The 20,780-nt window shown below is 44.4% G+C and overlaps 1 protein-coding gene across 5 annotated transcripts in view; it reads right to left on the bottom strand.

Moving 5' to 3' along the window:
* Positions 1 to 20,780, bottom strand: part of ACBD6 (acyl-CoA binding domain containing 6) — an 89,975-nt gene that overhangs the window by 53,546 nt on the left and 15,649 nt on the right. For all 5 annotated transcript variants that reach the window (XM_074832947.1, XM_074832951.1, XM_074832946.1 and 2 more), the window contains one exon: positions 9,749 to 9,831. In XM_074832947.1, coding sequence (XP_074689048.1) covers positions 9,749 to 9,831 — 83 coding nt within the window. The remainder of the gene's footprint in view (positions 1 to 9,748; positions 9,832 to 20,780) is intronic.

Below are 20,780 nucleotides of genomic sequence, written 5' to 3'. Positions count from 1 at the left end.
CTGGCTTCAGACACAGTAGAACTTCTGTCCTTACCAGCCAACCAAACAGAACCTCTAAATGAAGTTAAAGACCTTTCACGGATTCTTAAAACATTACGGAAGAGCTTTGTACGAGTGACTGGAGCTACAATGCTTCATGGCAGCTAAAAAAAAGCAAATGTTAGGAATCTTTAGCAAAGGGACAGAGCAGAACTAAGACATTTTTATCTTGCTGTATAAATCTGCATTCATGTATCTAATGACGGGAAGTTACTGGCACCAGTCTTGCTGAGAAAGTACAACTCTCCTACCATCCATGCTGGTATGCCAGTGGAAAGTTACTCATTCCAACTCAGCTCATTTTTCTATGGAAAGGGCACTATGCCATACTAGCACGAGGCAACTTTACAATAATACCTTTAGGTATAGATACAACTGTGTTGCTAGTAAGGAGTAAAGAAAAGAGGTCATTGGTTTTCTAGAGGTAAACCAAAAGCTCATGTACTACTCTTTCTAGTTTCCAGATGAAAACTATGGCTCAAATGAACCTGTCAGTGTTGCTGTGGGACTTGGCAGCTTCGCCAGAGTTAAACACAAAGTAGTTGCCTCTCATGACATCCCCAGTTTTCAATCACCTTAACTTAAGTTGGTCTGGATGTTCAGCAGAACTCAGACCCAACAGCTTCAAAGGAAATTCCTCATGAAAATGGGAGGTTGCTGGAGCAGGTCAGACCCAGTAGGGAGCTCGTTCTGCTGTGGGCCTTTCAGTCAGGAGAGAACAGCCTCTGCAACACAACTGGGCAGTCTGAGAACTGATCCCCCAGTGCCAAAAGGCGATAGTACTCCTGTTCATCTGCCCTGCTCTTGAACCTCACAGGCTGAAGAATGTCAGAGCAAGGAAAAGTAAGATCTAAATGTTATTTGCATTTCTGAGCAATGGATTACAAACAAAAAGTGATGCTCTTTGACCTGTAGTCCCCAAAAGATTAAAGTACCAATGCCACCAAGGCCATGTCCCCTGCTCCTATCAGGACAGGCAGACGTCCATGACACAACTTTGACTTTGTCTCTTACTGTTATGCATCTAGCTTACTAAGTTACACTGATTCTTCACACCTGAAGCATGTTTCCTTCCTCAGTGACAGTGAAAAGTGGGAAAAAGTGATGACACTCAGCTCCAGCAGTAGAGTGCTGCTTTCTCCAAAGTCTGACCTCTCTCTCACCTTGCTCCTTTAGTAGCACTGTTCTCCTGCACATCACCCCTACTGCAAGCAGTCCTTTCAAACAACTGAGTTGCACCTTTCTAGTAAAGAGCTGGGTGCCACACAAGACTTCACAGTCCATATTTAGGCCTAGGGACATTACAGAAGTCTTCCAGTTTCTTAAGCAGTCTCTCATGAACTCATTCGTTGGAGGTCTTGTCTGCTCACTACACACAAGCTCCTGGGAAACAGATCACTGCATGCTTTAGAAGCAATTGCTTTGAATTCTGGGGAAAAAAGAATCGCATGGTGGGATTAGAAAAGGCAAAAGCTCATACTGCTCGAGATGGAGCTTGACAGATTCATGAGGGAGGTCATGAGACATGCCTGCCCCTACTAACAAGGCCTGATTTGATATGCTGGGAAGTCCCTCCAGCCCTACCTTGTTAGTCCAACCTCTCAAACACACCCTTGGCTGCAGAAACGAGCTTTTTGGGTGAAGCCGCTTTTCAGACAACACTGTACAGTAACTTGGTTCCAGCAGCTTTTTCCCCATTGCACAGCCATATGCACTTCATTTATGACAGATCGCTCTTTATTCCATAGCACCAAAGCAGAGCTTTGGACTCTTCTTGCTGGAGAAGTCCATAACCATCCTGGATTGTTACTCCTGGACAACTTTCTGTGTCACACCCATGAGCTCAGGCTGTGCCCTCCATCCCTGGCAGTGATGCCACCCGGTTAGCTGGGCACCGGCATTCCCCCATGCGGCAGAGCCCGGGTGGCTCAGCCCCACCAGACCTCACACAGCAGCGCCAGAGGGACCAGGAGGTACCTGGCAGTGATAAAGCAACTGACTGTGCTCCCCAGGAACGTGCTGCAGGGGCTGCACCAGCGGGGAGAGGGCACCTTAACACTGATGTACCAAAATCAGGCGCTCTTCCTACCACAGCCTCCAGACAAGACTTCTACAGTCTCTTCCCCAAGGATATTATTATTGTCTGTAAGGCGAAAACGACCTGACACAGCCATTTGGATATGATTTAGCTTTTCTGGAATAACCACCTCTGCAAATGCTCTATATATCCCCCTTCCAAAAAACCACTTTTCTTTCAGAAGTCTCCACAATGGAATTAATCCAGAATAGCAATTTCCCCACCTGAAGATAAGGTTTTGGGAAATTTCGTCTTTCTATTCTGCATTTATTTCTCGAGCTTTAAACCATTCCTCTGCTCCCAATGCCCCCTTTAAAGAAATTAGCATATATTACCTCCAACTTTTCTATAAATACTAACAAAGATAAATGAGCCCTTTCCTGAACAGATTCAAGGGAAGTCCATACAGTCATAACAAAGACATTTTACCTGCAAAGAGAACAGTCACCTGAAGTTGCACTCCAGACATTTAAAACAATTTGATCTAGTTGTGTGCTAAAACCAGGAAGGGAAACTGAGAGAAGAGCTCAGAGGAGCTAAAACCAGATTTTTGGAGGGACCAATACTAGGGAAAAGCTCCAATTGAATGGCGTGAACGGAATAAAGACAAGTTACTGTTATTTACAGACTTTGCATTCAAAACCACACAGGACAAATAAGAAACAGAGCTTACAAACCTTGCAACTCAGTTTCCCCCTCCCGCCCTTTATGTCACATGTGTGTATGTGAACATACTCAGTAATCCCTCCACTGTAGTAGCTACAAGAAAACAAAAAGGATGCAGCGTTATTATCAGACTGGTTCCTACCAGGAATTTGCACTCCACATAAAACTGGTAAGAGTCAGCAACAAGGCCCAGAAACTGGTAGAAACAGTCTAAAACCAGACAGAAGCACATCAGAAATACAAAAGTAAGTGACACTGCAAAGACACTGCTCAGATAATGTCGGGGGGGTGGTGGGGGTGTCGGGGAAGGAGGAGGACGTCAGCACACACACACACACATGACATGGGCTGGATGCATCACCCATAGCATTTCTATGAGTATTTTCAGAAAAATATCAATTTAAGTAAAAATACAGCATTCAGAACATCTTCAGATGGGAAAGATCATGAAACTCAACCTAATGGGGATGTGCACAATTATTTAAAACCCACAGGTAAAAGGAAGACTGAGATGCAATTTTGTTTCCACGTCAGATTGTGTGATATACAGGCACTGGCTCTTTTTGTTGAGCTAAAAAAGAGTCTTCAAGTCAGCGACCACTTGACTGTCAGTAAAGGCAGCATATGTGTTTACATCTCTTTCCTGACGATGGCCAGAAGGGTTTCTCTTCTCCCTTGCTGACACACGTTCAACCCCCAAAGCTATTTTCTTCTGCTCTCCCCCAGAGATGCTAACTCCGATTTAACGTTGAGCTGAAGCGTATCTGTTGCCCGCAGGTAACACATGGGCAGTTTTTTCCATCCTTGAATAAAAGGATGTGGAAGAACCTAAACCAAGCCATCTCTCCCCAGGCTTGGAAGGCGTCACAAGCCTTCTTCATAAGCTCTCCAAAACATGTGTTGAGCCAACAGTTTTTAAACAGCTCATGGAAAAGATCTGGTGCCGGTTAACTAGGCTTCACTTCCTTCTTACCTGGAGTGCTGTAAGCCTCCCTGCTTTCTCAACAGCCACCAAGACTGCCATGAAAAAGGGCACAGAAGAGACTTAAAATTCAGATATTCTACCCTCGTGCAGAGAGCATCCTCCAGGTTTGCCCCGTCCCCTTCCTCCCCCCTCGCAGGTTACCTCCAGCACAAAGCTCTGGGCAGAGGGCTGCGATCAGGTGCTACCTTGGGTGTCCTCTCCCCTTTTCCCAGGGCTGGTCCGAGCCCCGTCCCCGCGGTGCCGCTAACAGGTGGCTTCACCCTCCTGCTTGGCACGGGGCTGCCGAGCGAGCGGGAGCGCGGCGGAGCGGAGCGGGGCAGCCAGCGTGCGGGGAGCCGGGAGACGCTCGCAACACTTACTGTTTATGTCGAGGCCCTCGGCCCCCAAGGGACCCATTTTCACATAATCTATAATTATCTCTTCGCTTTAATCGCCTCGTCACTTCTGAGGCTCTCCTGGGCACAGGAAGAGGAAAAGCTCATTAACTGAACCTTTTCTCCTCTCTCCAGCCACCCATAGCTTTTAATTGCTTGGTGTTGTTATTATCTATCAGTGCAACTGGGATCATTTTCATAAGAAAGGGTGGTGGGAGGGAGGGAGGCAGGAGCGGGTCCCTGAGGTATGCACCACAGACAAACCTTTGCTTTCTCAATTATTTATGCCAGCTGAGGTTTTACAAGCTGAATAAATCCATAACTCAAGTTTATTTTGAACTGGCAGGCCGTCCCGGGGGAAGTGTTGCCCACTTGCCGGCACACTCGCGTGCCGTCCGCCGAGAGAGCCGGGACATAGTGAGACATGTGTCATCCAATTCCCCACCCGTTGCTGCGTCGCCGCACACACTTGAGTAGATTAGCGGCAGCACCGGAGAGGAGGCGGCCGTGAAAACCCCAAACAGGAGCTGCCACCGAAGGATGCGCTCTCCCAAAGGGAAGGCAGGCCTGAGCCAAGCCGCCCCTTTGCACAACAAAGCAAAGCCCCAAGGGTCACCGCTCCGGGGACAATAAAGGTGGGGGGGGGAAGCAATAAACTTGGCAATCATCTTGAAGTCAGGGACCTGCCCGCTAAACATCACCAGAAGAGCATCCATTTCTAAATAACACTGACCTGAAAAAAACCCAAACCCCAGCTGCCTGGACCCGCAGGTGTTTTGTTTGAGACGCGCCACGGCTGAGCACGCCGCGGGCTGCCTGGGCTCCGCACAACCGGGAAGGCTCTTCCACAGGGATTGCACAGCCCGGCGTTTATGCGAGCGACAGACATCTGTGGCGCAGCCACCCAAACGCACGCACAATACCAGCACGAGCCCGTAATTCCCAACACGGCAAGGATGCCAGCTCCCACATCTCTGCAGCTTTGCACTCATTTCCAGTGCCGGCGTTCCCAAAAGCGGGGCTGGAGGGAGAAAACAAAACCTGTGCTCCGGAGCGCTGGGCTCGTCTCAAAAGGCATCGCCGCTCTGAAGCGGCATCCTTGCAATGGATGCTGGAAGTAGCTCTTTAAAATTCAGCAGCCTTTGTGCCTGACCACACGCAGCGACCTCTGGTATTTTCTGCCAAAACAGTTCATTTGTCTCGCACAACAACTAATCAATTCCTGAGGCCATCCATCACGGGGGCTCGCGCGAGCCGGCCCGGCAGCGGGGCCAGATGGCGGCTGTGTTAGTGGGATTAATACAATTCTGATAGATTACACGGCATCAGGTGGGCTCCCGAATACGAGGGGTGCCCACTCCGCACCCTGATCCTAAACAGAACCCCACTCGCGACTGGGGTCGCTCCTGAGCATTATGGGAAAGGGTGGAAGTTTCTACCAGAAAATGGCTTCTTCAGCATCCCTCGGGATGGCAGAGGTGTAAAGGATAGCTCAGGGAGGCCTCCGTGCCCACTGGCAGATGGCATTCCCATCCCGGCACGTCGAGGCCGCGTGGAAGTGGCCCACGGCAGAGTGCAGGAGGGCTCCTCCAGTGGAAGTGGAAAGGGACACAGACATTTGGCAACATTATTTTGCATCCTCCACCTGCCAAGTCAATGCTTTCGTTTGCTGGAAACGCTTATAAACTGCCTCCCCCTTGCCCCCACTTAAAAAAAAAAAATTTGAAAAACACCTTTAAAGTTGAATTTCTAACGCTATGGGATTTTTGGCATCTCCCTTGGTTTGTGTCTTAGATTAGATTTATACTGGTGACACATCAGTCAACCTCATCTCACTGCTCATTTCCCAGGTTTGTGAAACTGTAATTATAGCTATTTGATCATGAAAGAGCTCAACTACTACTACTTTTGTTCTGGTAGTAGGACCAGAAAAGAGACATAAAGCTTTATGTAGCAGTAAAAAAACCCCACCATTATACCAAGCCTGAAATCACAGATAATTTCTAAATCCTTTCTTCCAGGGGAACCTCCAAGTCCCATCATCAGTCACCAGCACGCGTTATTTTTATGTAATGCCCGAAGTGAGATAAGTGATTTGCAGAGAAACACAGAGGCAGAGCACTATGCTAATACACTCTGCAACTGCTCCTCATTAGTCACTGGGGGTACTTGAGCTCTTTATTACCAGGGTTTATTAATGACTCCTAATTGATGGCCAGTGCCCAGCACCCCAAAGTAAATAACTACTATGCCTCATTAGCTCAAGAGACCTCCTCCTGATTTGAGGATTGATCTATGAACACACAAATTGCACTGATTTAACTGAATCTCTTTCTAAATTGATTTAATTAGATCGGTATAACCTGTTTCTATGGATGCTCTTGAATTTATTTGGAATCAGTGCAGTATACTTCTGTGAGCCAGACTGACCATTTTTCTATCTTGTTCTTAAAGTAGAAACATTTGAGATAATTAGTGATAAGGTAAAATCAGCCTTGGCACCATCCCAGTTCCTCCTACTTCTGATCCACCTAACTTTAGGGTAGGGTATGGTAATTCCACTTTGTCCAACATTTACAGATTTGCACACTAAACCTCAAGCATTTCATTCCACAAAAGGAATGTAAGCATTATTTATGCCTAATTTTAGACACTTGATTTGAAAGCAATGGCATTGCTGCTTTGCTTAGTAATTTACTGCTGATGGTAAACCAGTGGTTTACACCATTTAAAACAACATCTCTTGTCTTCCTATTACATAGGAGCAGCTTGGAGGAGGCTGATCATTTGATAAACTGTTCAAAAGCTTCTGGTAAGAGTAAAATAAGCACACTTGCTTAGGTGAACCTTCAAAACTCTGCACTTGCATTCCTGCCTATCTCCTGGTGCAAGGCAAGGTTGTGATGCTGCTGGGCTCCAGATAAATTAAACAGCCTTTTCTCACCTTTGCATCTGCGAAATCCTAAAGGGCATATGGTGGGCTGGGTTTGGCAGAGTAATGCCTGCTGAGAAATTGCTTCCAGCAGTCTGTCAGAACGCAGGGCTGATGAGGACTTGAGTTTTAGTTTTCAGTACACAAAAGGTTTTTTTGCTTATTCCACGCTTCCTTAATATGATCCTGTAGCTAGAAAATATTTACCCTATCAACAGCCCTGGGAAAGAGAGACTAAAGCGGTTTGACTTATACTCCAATTTTTGCAAGCTTGTTGTAAAGCTTCAGTAGGCCCACCATAGACAACTGAGTCAATAAAATAGTCTGTGTGCATTAAAGTTTCTTTTCTCAGATCTTAGGTTTTGAGGTAGCACGTACATACATGTTGAACTTACAGCATGGGACCTACCCGTAACTATCAATGTGTTTAAGTTTATACTGGCTCAAGCTATTTAAAGTTTTCTTTCCCCTTAAACATTCTACAGAAAATGCCTTATTTTTTAAAGACTACACTCTATTGACAAATGCACTGAAGTATTACTGAATGTTAACCTTATGTTCTTGTTCACAGCTTCAAAAAAGCCACCCTTCTCAGGTGAGTGGTATTACTATCAAACCAATTCGCTCCATGCTCTAGAGAAGCTTGGATGCCAAACTGAATGTCTAGAGCCATCCTTCTTCGGCTCATCTGCTTGCAGATTTGGTACCAGTGCAATTTTGCTGTTTAGGGCTGTGTTTTTACTATTATAATTATCACCATTAGAGATGTGCCTATACCTGCACACATTTATTCCCTGTTCCAGTAAGAGAATGAACCGTAGACAAAAGCCATAATACCTGGGCAACTGCACCGAAAAGCTGAAGCTGCACAACCTGCATGTGGATGAGATTATGCTGACACTTGCTCACTTCCTATCTTGCAGCTGAAGACACTGATGATGCCTGTGAGGCACGCTGTGCTAATGGACCACAGGAGTTTCCATTCTGCCGGCAGAGTCAGGAGACTTCATTTAACTCACTTTCAGCAGAATCACCCTATTCCAGCCATGTCAGAGACTATATCTGCCTACAGCCTCATTTTGTAAGGACTACAGCTATGCTATACTGAACATACAGCACCTGTTCCTTATGGTATGTTTGGAAAAAATGTATTCAGATTTGGAGCTGCACTTATCTTCAAGTCCTGCACAAGTCATGGAAATAAAAACAAAAATGTGGCAAGAAGATTTAGACTAGCCAAGCCAACCAAAGCACACTGTTTTCCTGTATATTGTGCTGTATTTCATACTCAGGAAGGGGCACAGGCAGTACTTGGGATAGCCAAGACTCTGAAAGCACTGCAGGACGAAGCATATCTCATACTTAAGCAGCCAACACTGGGCAGCACTGATATGTTCCACTCCTAAAAGAAGAGCTTGAACAGGATTTAAACCACAAGGTCAAACTATGAGGTCAAGGATGTTGGCTGAGACCTACATTGGCAGGGAAGAAAAAGGATCTTGTGGCTAGTAGAAGTGCTATTCCTCAAACAGTGTGTTAAACCAAGGTCACACCTGCCCACCTCTGGTCAAGGACCAGGGGCAAGTTAAAGATGCGTTGGCTCTCCATGTGAGGTGGAGGAGGCTATTCCTGGCCAACTGTTCCAACTTGCTATAAAGCGGATTGCAACACCGAGGGAAGTACCCGCACTACCGCCGAGCACAGAACTGCCACCCAATTTGCTTACACAGAATATCCATAACAATTTCCACCTGAGCTCCTTGCAAAGGAGCCACCTGCTCAAGATTTATTTTTCATTAGTTTGTGACAAGGCAAAGAAATGCTGTGTTAGAGTTTTAACACTTTGGAAAAGTTCTCAGCAAGCTTGGGAGGCTGTGTGTAGAGAAATCAGTGTTTAATTTCCTGGGACTAAAATGATGCAAGACATTCAATAAAACAAATGGCATCACATACACATAAATGGGTGACTGCAACATGACAGCAAACACTGCTCAAAAATTTAGTCTTCCCTGACTGTTCATTTTAACTAAAAATACGATGCTGCATTCTGAAAGATCCTCCAGACAATCATTTAGGTATTGGAGTTAATATTATACTCATGATTAGTAGTCTGGAACAGTAAAAACCAACCAAACAAGAAAACCCAGCTGTCCTTATTCAGTAGCTAATGTCACTTACTACTTGCACCTTGACAGTTTTTAAATAGCAGCCATTCTAGTTCAGTAAATGCACTTCTGCTATGCTAGCTGCAGAAGCTAGAAAAAAAATTAATTTGATATAAGGTACAAACTCTCCCTGAAGGCAAACATTGTCCAACATTAAAACCTCCACTGAACAATCCTTAATGAATGTATTGGTAAAGAAATAACTATTTGAAAAAGGTAGCGTCTGAATAGCTTTCTATTAAAAATATCCGATATTACCTTTTCTTAGCCATATAACTGAAAAATGGGAAGCCTTGCCCTTCCCCCACATCTCGCGCTAGGGAAAGGTTACTACCTGGCAATGATACAGGCAGTTATTGATTTAAATGATTATGGACCTGAAAAGTTCTTTCCTGTCATTTATTATCCTGTTGTAGTTGCCACCACACTTGTGCAATATTAAAAAAAAAGCTTAACAAAATGACGTTAGAAAAATACTGGTTTTAACTGAAGTCCAGTGCGGATAATCACCTGATTGTTTCTTCTTGATACAATGAGCTGACAACTGGGCCTCCAAATGCAGTTTTGCTTTCCTTTCCCCTCTTCTCTGTCATCTGAAAGAAAAAGAAAGATTGGTCCAGCATCCTGGCTCCCATTCCGTTCCAGCCTGTGCTGCCTCCCCACCATCTCCCACCCCTTCCCTTGCTCCAGAGGTGGGATCAGCCCTCTGGAAGCCTCATCTTCACAGCAGATGGAACTCCACGACCCTACTCCATCCAGAACAGCTGGATGGATCCCTCAGCAAACTGGATCAATGCTCCTCTGAAGGTGGCCCAGAAGGGTCACCTGAAAGGTAGGCTTGGCAGCCCCGCCGTCCCGCTCCCAATGAGCTAAAGCATTGCCTCCACTGCACTCCCAGCCATGGCCCCTTAGGACCCAAAAGCTGAGCCTTTGTGAGGTAGCATAATGTTACGTTACTAGATTGCAAAGCTTGCCTTTATAAATCTATTTAATATAGATTTAAAATTGAATTTTATAATGGACAGCATTTCCAAATGATTTACTCGCAGGAACTCTAAGATTCTGAATGATTCCCACCATAATAGAAATGAACAATTAGAATAATGATTGATCGATACAGAGCCTCAGGTCTACCTTTTCAGAAAACCACCCTGCAGCTTGGGATCTTCAATTGACTGACTTTACACTGATGCCAGACTTTCAGAAAGGGCTAAGTGCCTGCTGTCTGAAAGCCTGACCCTATTTTAGGGGGTGCAGGGCACCAGAAACCCTAACTCTTCTACGGCATCTAGTACCTCAGTCTTTGGGTAAGCAGTCAAAACTGGTTTGCAATTTGCAGCAGTAATTCCGTATAAAACCAGCCCATTAATTGCAATGTGCTGTTGTCAGTGGACAGTTCTGTGGCTTTCTGTGATGAGAGATTATCAAACCCTGGGTGAATAAAATCAGAAGCAAAGGGAAAACCATCCCAAACTCTAGCAGTCTCTCAGTAGCTGCAGTACATTGCTGATTACACCAAAAAGTGTTGCTGCCTCATCAGAATTCTACCCAGAAAGATGTCGATTTTTTTAAAAAAATAAAACATGCATATATTTGTCTTTCTTCCTGCTCCCTAGGTTGCCTTTGTTTTAAATCAATTTATTGTTTCTCCATAATACATTCACATTCTGCCCAGTTTGAGCCAACCAGTTCCACCTTTCAGATCTCCTGTACCAGCCCAAAGCCCTAATATTTGGGTTTGCAGGTATCACAGACATACTTCTTTATAAGAAAAAATGGAAAGGAAATTGTCTTGAAAATGATTCTATGGCAAGCAGGCTTTCTCTAATTTAGAGCAAAAGGTGACACGAAGTTCTCCTTTCCTGAAGGGAAAGGGCTTCAGAGTCTTTACAGTGCAATGCCCCTCTTAAAAAATTATTTAGCTGAGAACCTTACTGTCCATCAATTATTTCCACACCACTTATAAAGAAAATTAATTTCAGATCATCTGCTAGTACATGCAAGAGTTATTTCTATAAAATGAAGCTATACTCACAACTACTCACAATGTCTATCTTCTTTGATATTGAGGGACAGTGGTCATTCAACCAGGATCAGAAACTACAAAAAATTTTCAATCTCTATTATTTCATCTCTTCCCACTGCAGTTTTTGGGTTTTGTTTTTTTTTTTCCCCAAGTCAGAAGTAACACTTGAGAAAATGTATTTCGTCCTTCTAGAGGCAGAAATTGTAAAAAAGGTTTCTTGGATTAAGTTCACCTTCTTTGCACAACCATTGCACTTCTACCAAAGATTAATCATGTTGATTGAGTACGCATAAGGTCATCGGGAAACTTAGTCATAAAGGCTTTCCCAAAAATGCTCAGGCAAAAACTTCTCTGGCTTTTAATCCATATACAGGTTACTTTGGACAAGCAGCTTTTATTTCATCTCTTTCACACAGAAATAGGTAACTCAATATTCAATTTATGAATGTTGAACCAAGCTTATTCCATCACAGTCCTCGATATGTAGAACAAGTTTATGAAAAATGTACAGAAAAAGTCTCAGTTATCCTCTCAGGACTTAATGTGCACCTCTACTCTGCAAAGCCATGGAAGACAGCATCATGGCTCCACTATTCATCACCACTGGACTTCCCAAGGGGAATCTGTCCAGCTTACATGGAAGGCTTCTTCCCAAAGAAGTTTTTATCTCTGCCTCAACGCAGACACAAACTGGCTTCTTTCCAGCTGCCCTTGACAACTTGCCTATACCATGAGCTCATCTGCCCACTTCCAATATCTACACTACCCAGCCTGCCCAGGGACTCGCACGCGATACCTGAGCACGACATACCAAACTGGGTAATGAAGGAGGTGGGACAGAACCAGCTGCTCCTTCCAAACCACGTCACAGCTATTGTACTAACTGGAACCAGCGTTTTTATTTGTTGCTCACACTGGCTGAAGGGATCAGTAATGTGCAGATGCACTTTCCTTCTTAAATCTCTTGACATTCCTACAGCAGAAAAGGGCCTTTAGGGTTGGAAAAATAAAGCAAACGCTACATATACACAGATAATGACCAGTGAGTTTAAAGTCACATTACCCTGCAAACCACAATGAAATTAAAAACCGACACTGCAAAATTTTCTCTCTCCATTAAAAAAGGCACTAATAATTAACTATGTGGCTCTCAATTAAGCCAGCTCAATTTCTTTCACTGCTGGCAGTGCTGTCCAAAAGCACTGCAGATACACATGTAACTAATGATAGTTAAGAAATAACATGATCCCAGGCTCCCATAATTTGCAACCTGAATCCGACAGACATGACAGCAGTATTATCTGCAGTCAGGAACAGGTAAGAGAGATGCTGCAGAAAAGGCAAAGTTAGTGGGGGCTCTGTGAGCGTAAGGGGGTTGCCCTCAAACTGCCAGTTAAAAACTGTGGGAATAAAGGGGAATTTATGGCAGCATGGGAAGAAACCTTGGAGGATTGCACTCGAGTGCCAAAGCACAGGCAACAGCACATAAGAGATCCGGGAAGAGGCGATAAAGAAGTGTAAGAGATGCCTTAAGAGGCACTGGAATTTCTCATATTTTCCCCTAATTCTTGCTCATTGATTCTTTGTTGTTCGTGTACACTTAAGGCTGATATCAAAGTCACTATTACTCTTGACAGTTAACTTTGGTAGGTGGATCTGGTTGACCAAAGCTAGTATAAATCATGGGCAAATATACGCTTCAGTATGCAGCATACGTACTCATTAAGAGACATTTTCAACTCCCCTGACTCCCAACGTGCTCACGGACTGGCGCAGGGAACTCCACTAAGGCCAGACCTATCCTTCTCAAATGTCACCAGGAATGCCAGGAGAAAAGCTGCACTCCTCCCGGAACAGACAGCAGAGCATCCTCACCCCTGCCTCAGTGCACTGTATTTGTCAATAAAAGACCAGCTCGATTCAAGGTACAATCGCATCTCGACTGGCTGTCACTGACAATGCTGCTCCAGACAGCCTCAAAGCCTGACAACTGCTTTCTGAATAAAATGGAAATACAGGGACTAATATTTGCTAACATCATTAATTCATTTTTTCCTCCACTCCCCCTTCTTCCTTTATCCACGATGTCAAGACGTATACCTTTAAATTGTTGTCAGCCATAAAACAGACGTCGTGTCCCAGTTCAGAGGTTAACATATAATGACAGACACATTAAAAAACCCTGTCCAATGCCTCACTGACAATTTCAGCTCCATCTTCTCTTCAACGAGACAGTAGCTCAAACTCACTTATAAGCTTTAACAACATTAAAGTCTAATCATGATTGAAAAATAAAGGAGAAAGGCAAGATAGTTTTATCATACTAAGCATTATGGAAACAGAAAACAATTAGAGACAAACATTTTCTTTGTGCGGACTTGGAGTTCACTTCTGTTTTGGTCTTAAAAGTCTCCTATGATCACAGCATGATCCATTTCTCTTCTTGCATTTTTGAAGAGCAGGATGAAGATTATCGTTTAAGAGGAAGATCAGTAGTTTCCTGTCGGGGGTTGGTTTGGTGGGTCAACCTCTTGCTATATCCCTGAAGACAGGGCAGGGATTTATTATTTTTCATCTCTGAGCCCAAGCTTTGTTCTGATCTACACAACCCAGGCTACAACAGATTTAACAAGATGGCACTTCCAAGGGCCCTTCTGATGACTCACTTCAAACTCATGTGCCAGAACTTGTTCTAGAGATGCAAGTGAACTTACCATTGGTGATTAGCTGGGACTGAACTGGACTGAATGGCACACAGCTATTTTATATGTAGGGCAAGGGACTCATGAATCTGACAGAAGAAAAGGTACAGAAAAGTCCTACAAAGACACTACAAAACAGCAGGAATAGCACAAGTTTCAGTAAAGCTTTTAAAAAACCCCAAAACCATAACTTGGGATTTAACAGAAGAGCTACATCCTAGGCATGGCTTAAATGTAGGGCAGCCCAGTTTTATCCAGAGCAAAATGAGAACTCTACCTGGCTAGTTTTGTGTATCTAGACACCTGGCACACACAGCAGCAACAGCTGTTTGGCAAGGCACATGGCTGTGTTGCACAGCACATCTATCATCCCCCCAATTCCTTCACATCTTACTCTGGCTTTTCTCCACACCCAAACCTTTAAGTAGCTTCACATAAATATATATTTAAAAAAAAAAAAAAAAAAGAGAAAGCCATTAGCAAAAAGGTTCATCTCATCAAAACAGTTATTTCTGAAGTTACACTGGGTAATGCCTTAAAACGGTCAAGACTTAAGTTCTTCATCATCGCGCATCTTGGAAACAAAAAAGTGAGACAACTTAAATGAGAGCTACGTATCAGAATCTCACCCAAGCCACTGCAGCGCATGGACGAAGTTATCTCAGGTTATGTTCAGAGGCTACTTATTGTATTATTTTTCTCTTCCTCTGAAGTCTGATGTGACGAGTCAGAGTAGCAGCTGTATCCAGCTTTATGGGATAGAGACAAGAAATACTCCCAACAAAACTACTACAATCAGAACTTCTCAAGCATTTCTGCAGCTGTGAATACACAGTGCAGATTCCAATTTGTTCTGCATAATTCACTTTCCTACAGCTCGCCCGTTGCCCCAGCTGCAGGTGTCTGCATGGCATGTTCCCTGGCTTCCCTGCACAGCCCTGCGCAGAGCCAGCGCTGGGGCCAGGGACATGTGTTACCTCGCTCTGTAGCGGCGTGCAGGAATGTGGCAGCCTTTGGCAGCCACCAAAATCTGCCTTGGCCTCGCAGGGTGCCTGCAGGGCTTTGGGATGCAACCGAGGGTCTGGACCCACCGAGCCTGGAGGAGCTGCAAGCGCTGGATGGTCTGCTTGGCAGGGGCAGGAGAAACCCTGGCCTGTGTCCCAGCTCCCCAGCCTACACCTGGGAGGTCAGCAGCACCTCCAGTCTTGGCTGCCATGACAGGACAGGCAGTGTTCTGTAACGCTGTCAGGCTCACGTGAAGGTACAGAGTGAATCCCTTCAGTGTGCTGATTGATTTGTAATTAAGCTGGTATAGTCTCAGGTGACAAATTTTACAGAAGACACTTCACGGAGTTAACCCAACAGTAGACCTCAAGGCCTGCTTTGATGGCCACCATGTCCCCTTAATTCTCTGGATTAACATTTCTGAACACAATTTGAGGGGTGAGGATTATTAGAGAGGCAACAAGAAAATGTAAACTCTCCTAAAGTTTCAGACACTCGCCCCCCTCCTCTCCCTCTGTGTCACAGCTTGGCCATCCCCCTGGGAAGGGAACTTGGGCAGACACTAATTGTATTTGACAGCAGCAATTACACGCAAGGCTGGAGATTAGAAGCTCGTTAATTGTGTGTGCCATAATTGCTGCCGTCCTTTCCTTCACTAGCGAAGGCCAGTGCCAGGAGAGCCAAGGGGAGGAGGGTGCTCTCCACCCCAAATGCAGGTGGTCCGAAGATGAGAGCCCTTGGACAAGGAGGAGATGTCCCTTCTCCCCGAACACTGCGGGAGGCTCCTGACCCCGGAACAATGCGGGAGGGTCCTCTGGCAGGGCGGCTAATGAAGCATGAAATGAGGACAAACAATGTCCTCTCCCAAAGGTATTTTCCACCTGTATCTTTCTGACTTCACAGCTTGGCTGGACTTCATGCTACCTGCAGCAGGAGGGAAGGCAAATATTAACCCTTCAGAGGTGATGCTACTAGAGGATTTTTTTTTTAAATCATCTATAAAATTAGGCACTGTATTAAACACTTGAGCAGGATTCATAAAATCTTCCCTTCCTGACTAAAATGTATGAGCTCAGCATTTCTCACACTCTTTACAGACTAGCAAAAACCAGTTATTTCCAAACAAGATAAAAATACACCCCGGCTGAGGGCAGCCTCGCTGTTACCCTCTGCTGTAAAGCCACCTTTCATGAAAGGCTGCTGTACCCTCCACACCAGCCGTATTAATGGCTGTCATAAACAGACTATTTTAATATTCCTCTCTCAACAATCCTTCTTGGCTCCCAACAGCAGCTCAGCAAGAGTGTGCACATGACTCAGCACCTGGAGTGCTTTCAAGAGACCACTGAGGATCTGTACAATTTGAGCAAACTGTCCTATAAAAAATGGCAGTACACTCCACAGGGAAATGTGGGGCTGGTTTTTTTGTTTTGTTTTAACTGTTGCAGGGACAGTTTAGTTAATATTCCATTAATGGCTACATAAAAAAAGTTTTCTGGTTCTTTTAAATCTCATCACAGAATTTCCTCTTAAGAAACACAATCTAAGGGAAAATATTTTCCAGATTACATCAAGAAATAAAAACAAACATACTATAATTAATGTCATAGTTAAACAGTGCTGTGATCTAAAACAAGGCCTTCCAGATTACTCATTTAACTTATGAGTTAATTAATAACTGCACCATAATCACAGTTTGAAATTAGTAATAAAGACAGTCAGGGGAGGGGAAATAAATGCAAAATGTTAACATAATTTTGAGTAAGTTTTATGTTTGCCAGTAGCTGTGATTTCATGACTGACTGTACACATTTTAACATATGCATGGAATGAAATAATATGCTCAATCAAAAAAAACCTAATGCGGTGGCTTCCCACAGTGTTTGATTTGTGGAGCTTTTTTAAAATGGAAAAACAGATACGGAGGTGGCAAACAAGACCACCAGCAGACTCTTCTCCTCACGTCCTTTCTGTGAGCTCTGCAGTAACTTGCAGACTCCCACCATCTGCAGACCAAAGGGTGCCCGTTTGCCCCCTTCCTGCGTGAGGCAGCTTGCAGCCGTCGGAGGCTTTCACGGGGGGATCACAGAGCACTGCATCCTCAGTCTTGGAAGCAATCAATCACTTGTCACATCACCCATACGAAAATCCACAAATGCCCAGGCAGAGGGGACCAAGCTATAGATAAAAACACTGTACTGTAATTGCTGGTTTTTGTCAATCTAGTACAAGACATTCATTTATATAGATTTACACAGGCATTTGTATGAGCCAGAAATATATTCCGAGCCAAACTCGAAATACTGAAAGGCTACATAGCTTGGGCTGAAACATGCACTCTGAAGCTTGAAAGCTGAAGACAATCCTAACTTTTGAGAAATAAAAAAAAGGACATCAGCCCCCACCGTCAGCCTGCCTGTTGACACATTCATCCTCCGCTTGCTGGAGCGACACTGGGCCAGACAGCATCGCAGCAGCGGCAGAGGCCAATTTCCCCGTTCAGAAAAGGAATGGCTCCAAGGCTGCTTGACCAGCACCACTGAGATTTGTTTTCTCCAACAGACGTGGGTCGTGAAGGCAGAGGCATGGATTTATGAGCTCTGCAGACAGAGAAATGGCAGAATGAAGAGACCAGACTCAGGCAAGGGAAGGATCAGAGCACCCCAGCAGGAACAGGAGGTTTCTGAAGTTAGTGTGTAACCCTGCGCAGGCTCAGCCAGAAGGATGCAGCAGGATCTGGAGGCAGCTGTCTGCTGAACAGCCTTTAGTACTGTGCCTTGACTGTGTCTGAGCCTTTCCATGCCTTTGTGTTGGTTAGTTCAGCTCAGAATACTTACAGGATGCTCTAGAGACATTTTAGGAGTGCCACCTTTTCTTACAATAGGAGTAATCGCGTACAATAGTGCCCAACTATCTAAGTACTAGACAATACCTGCTCTTTTGAAGTATAACTCTTCTTCCACTCTATGAGACAAATAGCATTTACAAGACATTAACCAATGTGTTAGCTAACATCCAAACAAAATCTTAATCTCCAGTAATTACACTCAATACCTCCTTGATACTTCGTGTAAAGAACAAGCTAAACATAACCACTTAACCTCTTTTAACACGAAAAGCTGTATTTTCACTAAAGAAACAGCTTAATTATGCTATAGCTTATGTTATACACAAAACAATTACAGCAATTTTCTCCTAACCAAAAGCGTATGCTATTTTTAATTAACACATTCTCCTTTTAAAACAGCCTTCCCAAACCCATGTGAAGCAGCAGGGTACATGCACCCTCCCTGTCTCTGAATACCATCAAGTAAATGTCTATAACTCCACACCTAAAAATCAAGACATTACATACTCCACAGTAAGATAAACACGTAACTTCTACCCAAGTTCCTGAATTATTTTTTTTTAACAGCCTCTGACACAGCAAGCTGAAAGTTCTGCAACAGCTTCAATTACTTTGAAAAATTGGATATTTTAATTAGAGGTTGCACTCTTCCCTATTTAAAACAGTCGAGCTGCTAGCAGAGCCTGGGGGGGTGCTGGCCAAAAGAGGAGCAGTAGTTTGACAAGAGGCTACCACAAGCTCGAGAGCGAGCTGCAGAGCAACTCAAAGCTCACCTCCTGAATTCCCACCTCACGCCACAAGCAGAGAAGACTGTGCCTGCTCTTCCCACCCTCACTCATCATCTCACTTTGCTATCCAGGGCAACAGGACTTGGGTACATGATTTATCAGGCTCTTCTAGGTTTCTGGGCACCCCAGGAAAATATTGGGGTCCACAGATGTCAGGGAGGCTCCCTGCTGCTTGGGAAGCGACCTGGCCAGCAGGAAGCTAAGACTGAGCAGAGAAAGCACCTCTTACCCTCCTGGTCCTCCCCATCTCTCCTTGTAACTTCCTATTTGGTTTTCCTCCCCTTCCGAAACCTCCTGTTACATCAGGCTGATGTTCAGCCCGGTCCACTTTCTGCCTCTGTCCCACGCTCCTAACTGCATCTCGCTGCCCGCTTACCTCCCCTGTCTCTACAGCACGTGACAGCATCCTGCTTGGTTCAACACCTCTCCTCTGTCAGTCCGTGCTGCAACCTCCCCAAACCCCAATTTTGTAATATTGCCCAGCGCTACCGAAAGCTTCGTTCTCTGATTTGTTTAAGCCAGTGGAGTTTCAGTATAGAAACAAACCTAACATGAAAGTTTTGATTGCTGGTGGAGTCACTCCTCATGCCACAACACTGCTCTTTTCTGCTTCCAGCTTCGCACCGCTGCGTCATAAAAACAAGCTTTTCAATACTTTTGTTATCCACATTTTTGTTGCTGGGGAGAAGCAGCATTGCTTCTCATCTCCTTAAAATCTGCAACAAATGAAAACTGCACATGGCATTTACAACCCTTCTTTGCCCTGCCAGAAACTGCCACCTCAAGGCACAAATGGCAGAGGGCAACACCTGGTTGCATCTCAGCCACTTCAAGCTTTTGGTCTGACATCTTAACAAATTCAACTTTGCTGTCTCAATTTAAACCAGTATCTTAGGTGCTCCCCGGAAGTATCAGCATCCTCTGTCAACTAAGCCATATCAGCAACAACCTTCAGCAGAGGATCAGCAGCAACTTAAACCTGATCTGGTGGTCCTTCTCTGATATTGAGACACTTTCTCAGCTAGGAGAGCACTTGCTCAAGTGAAGTTTTTAAGATCCCAGAGCTCAGCTGTGTCCCATGCCTCCAATCCCACAGCTGCAGGATCACAGAATAACTAGGTGCTCTGGGACTGCTACCTGTGCACTACAGACATACAACAAAACCTGTTACTTCTGGGCATCTATGAAGGGGGAAAGAAAAAAGCAGCTAGGTCCCTGCTGCACAGAAGGTTACACAATACAGTACCTTACCTCATTCTGTTACATCTTGTCATCATTGAATGCCAGTAGTTTGATATATATATTTAAATTTTTTTTTTTTTTTCAGTTGCCTCTGGTATATCTGGCAAGCATGCAGTGTCTGAATCCACCAGTAAGCCAGGAATCATGACGCTGGGATGCCACACACATCACTATGCTGCAGCAGCACACGCAGCATCAGCAAGGCAGAGCTACATCTCTAATTATTCTTTTTTCTGAATACATTCCAGATAGTACTAGATTTTTTTTTAAATTAGTGCAAGATGATGAAAATTAATTCATTGACATATTCAAAAAGAAAAATATTTCATCTTTGCTTAAATGTGTAACCAAAATCTGGTAGCCAAAAATGACGAGCCCCCCAATTTTCTGCTTGTAATTCCAGAAAACAACTATTATTACATTCAAGTAGTTGCAAGAGAATATATTATGCTGCCCACAGTACACTAACAACACAGTGCATCAGCACTGCTGGATCTGAGCTGGAAAAATAGTAGCTAACATCATTACAAGCAAAAGTTAGCCCTTGCAGGGCTAGCAAGGTTGCATATTTAACACACAGTATGTTTTTAGCAAGACCAGGCAGCTTACAAGGAGGGAGAAAGAAGAGATATAAATCCTTAGCATGATAATTCTTTAGTCTGAAGAAGTTTAGGAACATAGAAACACGGGCAACCTCTGTACAGGATTCCAGTGCAGCTTTCAATACACGACTGTTTGCATTGCTGGTCTGCTTTCTAAACTTCAACCTTTCTAAAATACAGGCTTGCAGCTTGGCACCGTTGTATTTCAATCAATCGCTTGAACGAGGATTGCAATGTCATAAATAAAAGGAGCTGAGACCATAAATTTCTGTAGAGATGTAAAATCAAAGAGAACAATCCAACAGACTCCCAGGGGGTAGGAGGCTGAC

This window comes from Strix aluco, chromosome 8 (genome assembly GCF_031877795.1).
Source record: "Strix aluco isolate bStrAlu1 chromosome 8, bStrAlu1.hap1, whole genome shotgun sequence".
Taxonomy (NCBI): Eukaryota; Metazoa; Chordata; class Aves; order Strigiformes; family Strigidae; genus Strix; species Strix aluco.
This window is presented reverse-complemented; position numbering and strand designations above follow the sequence as displayed.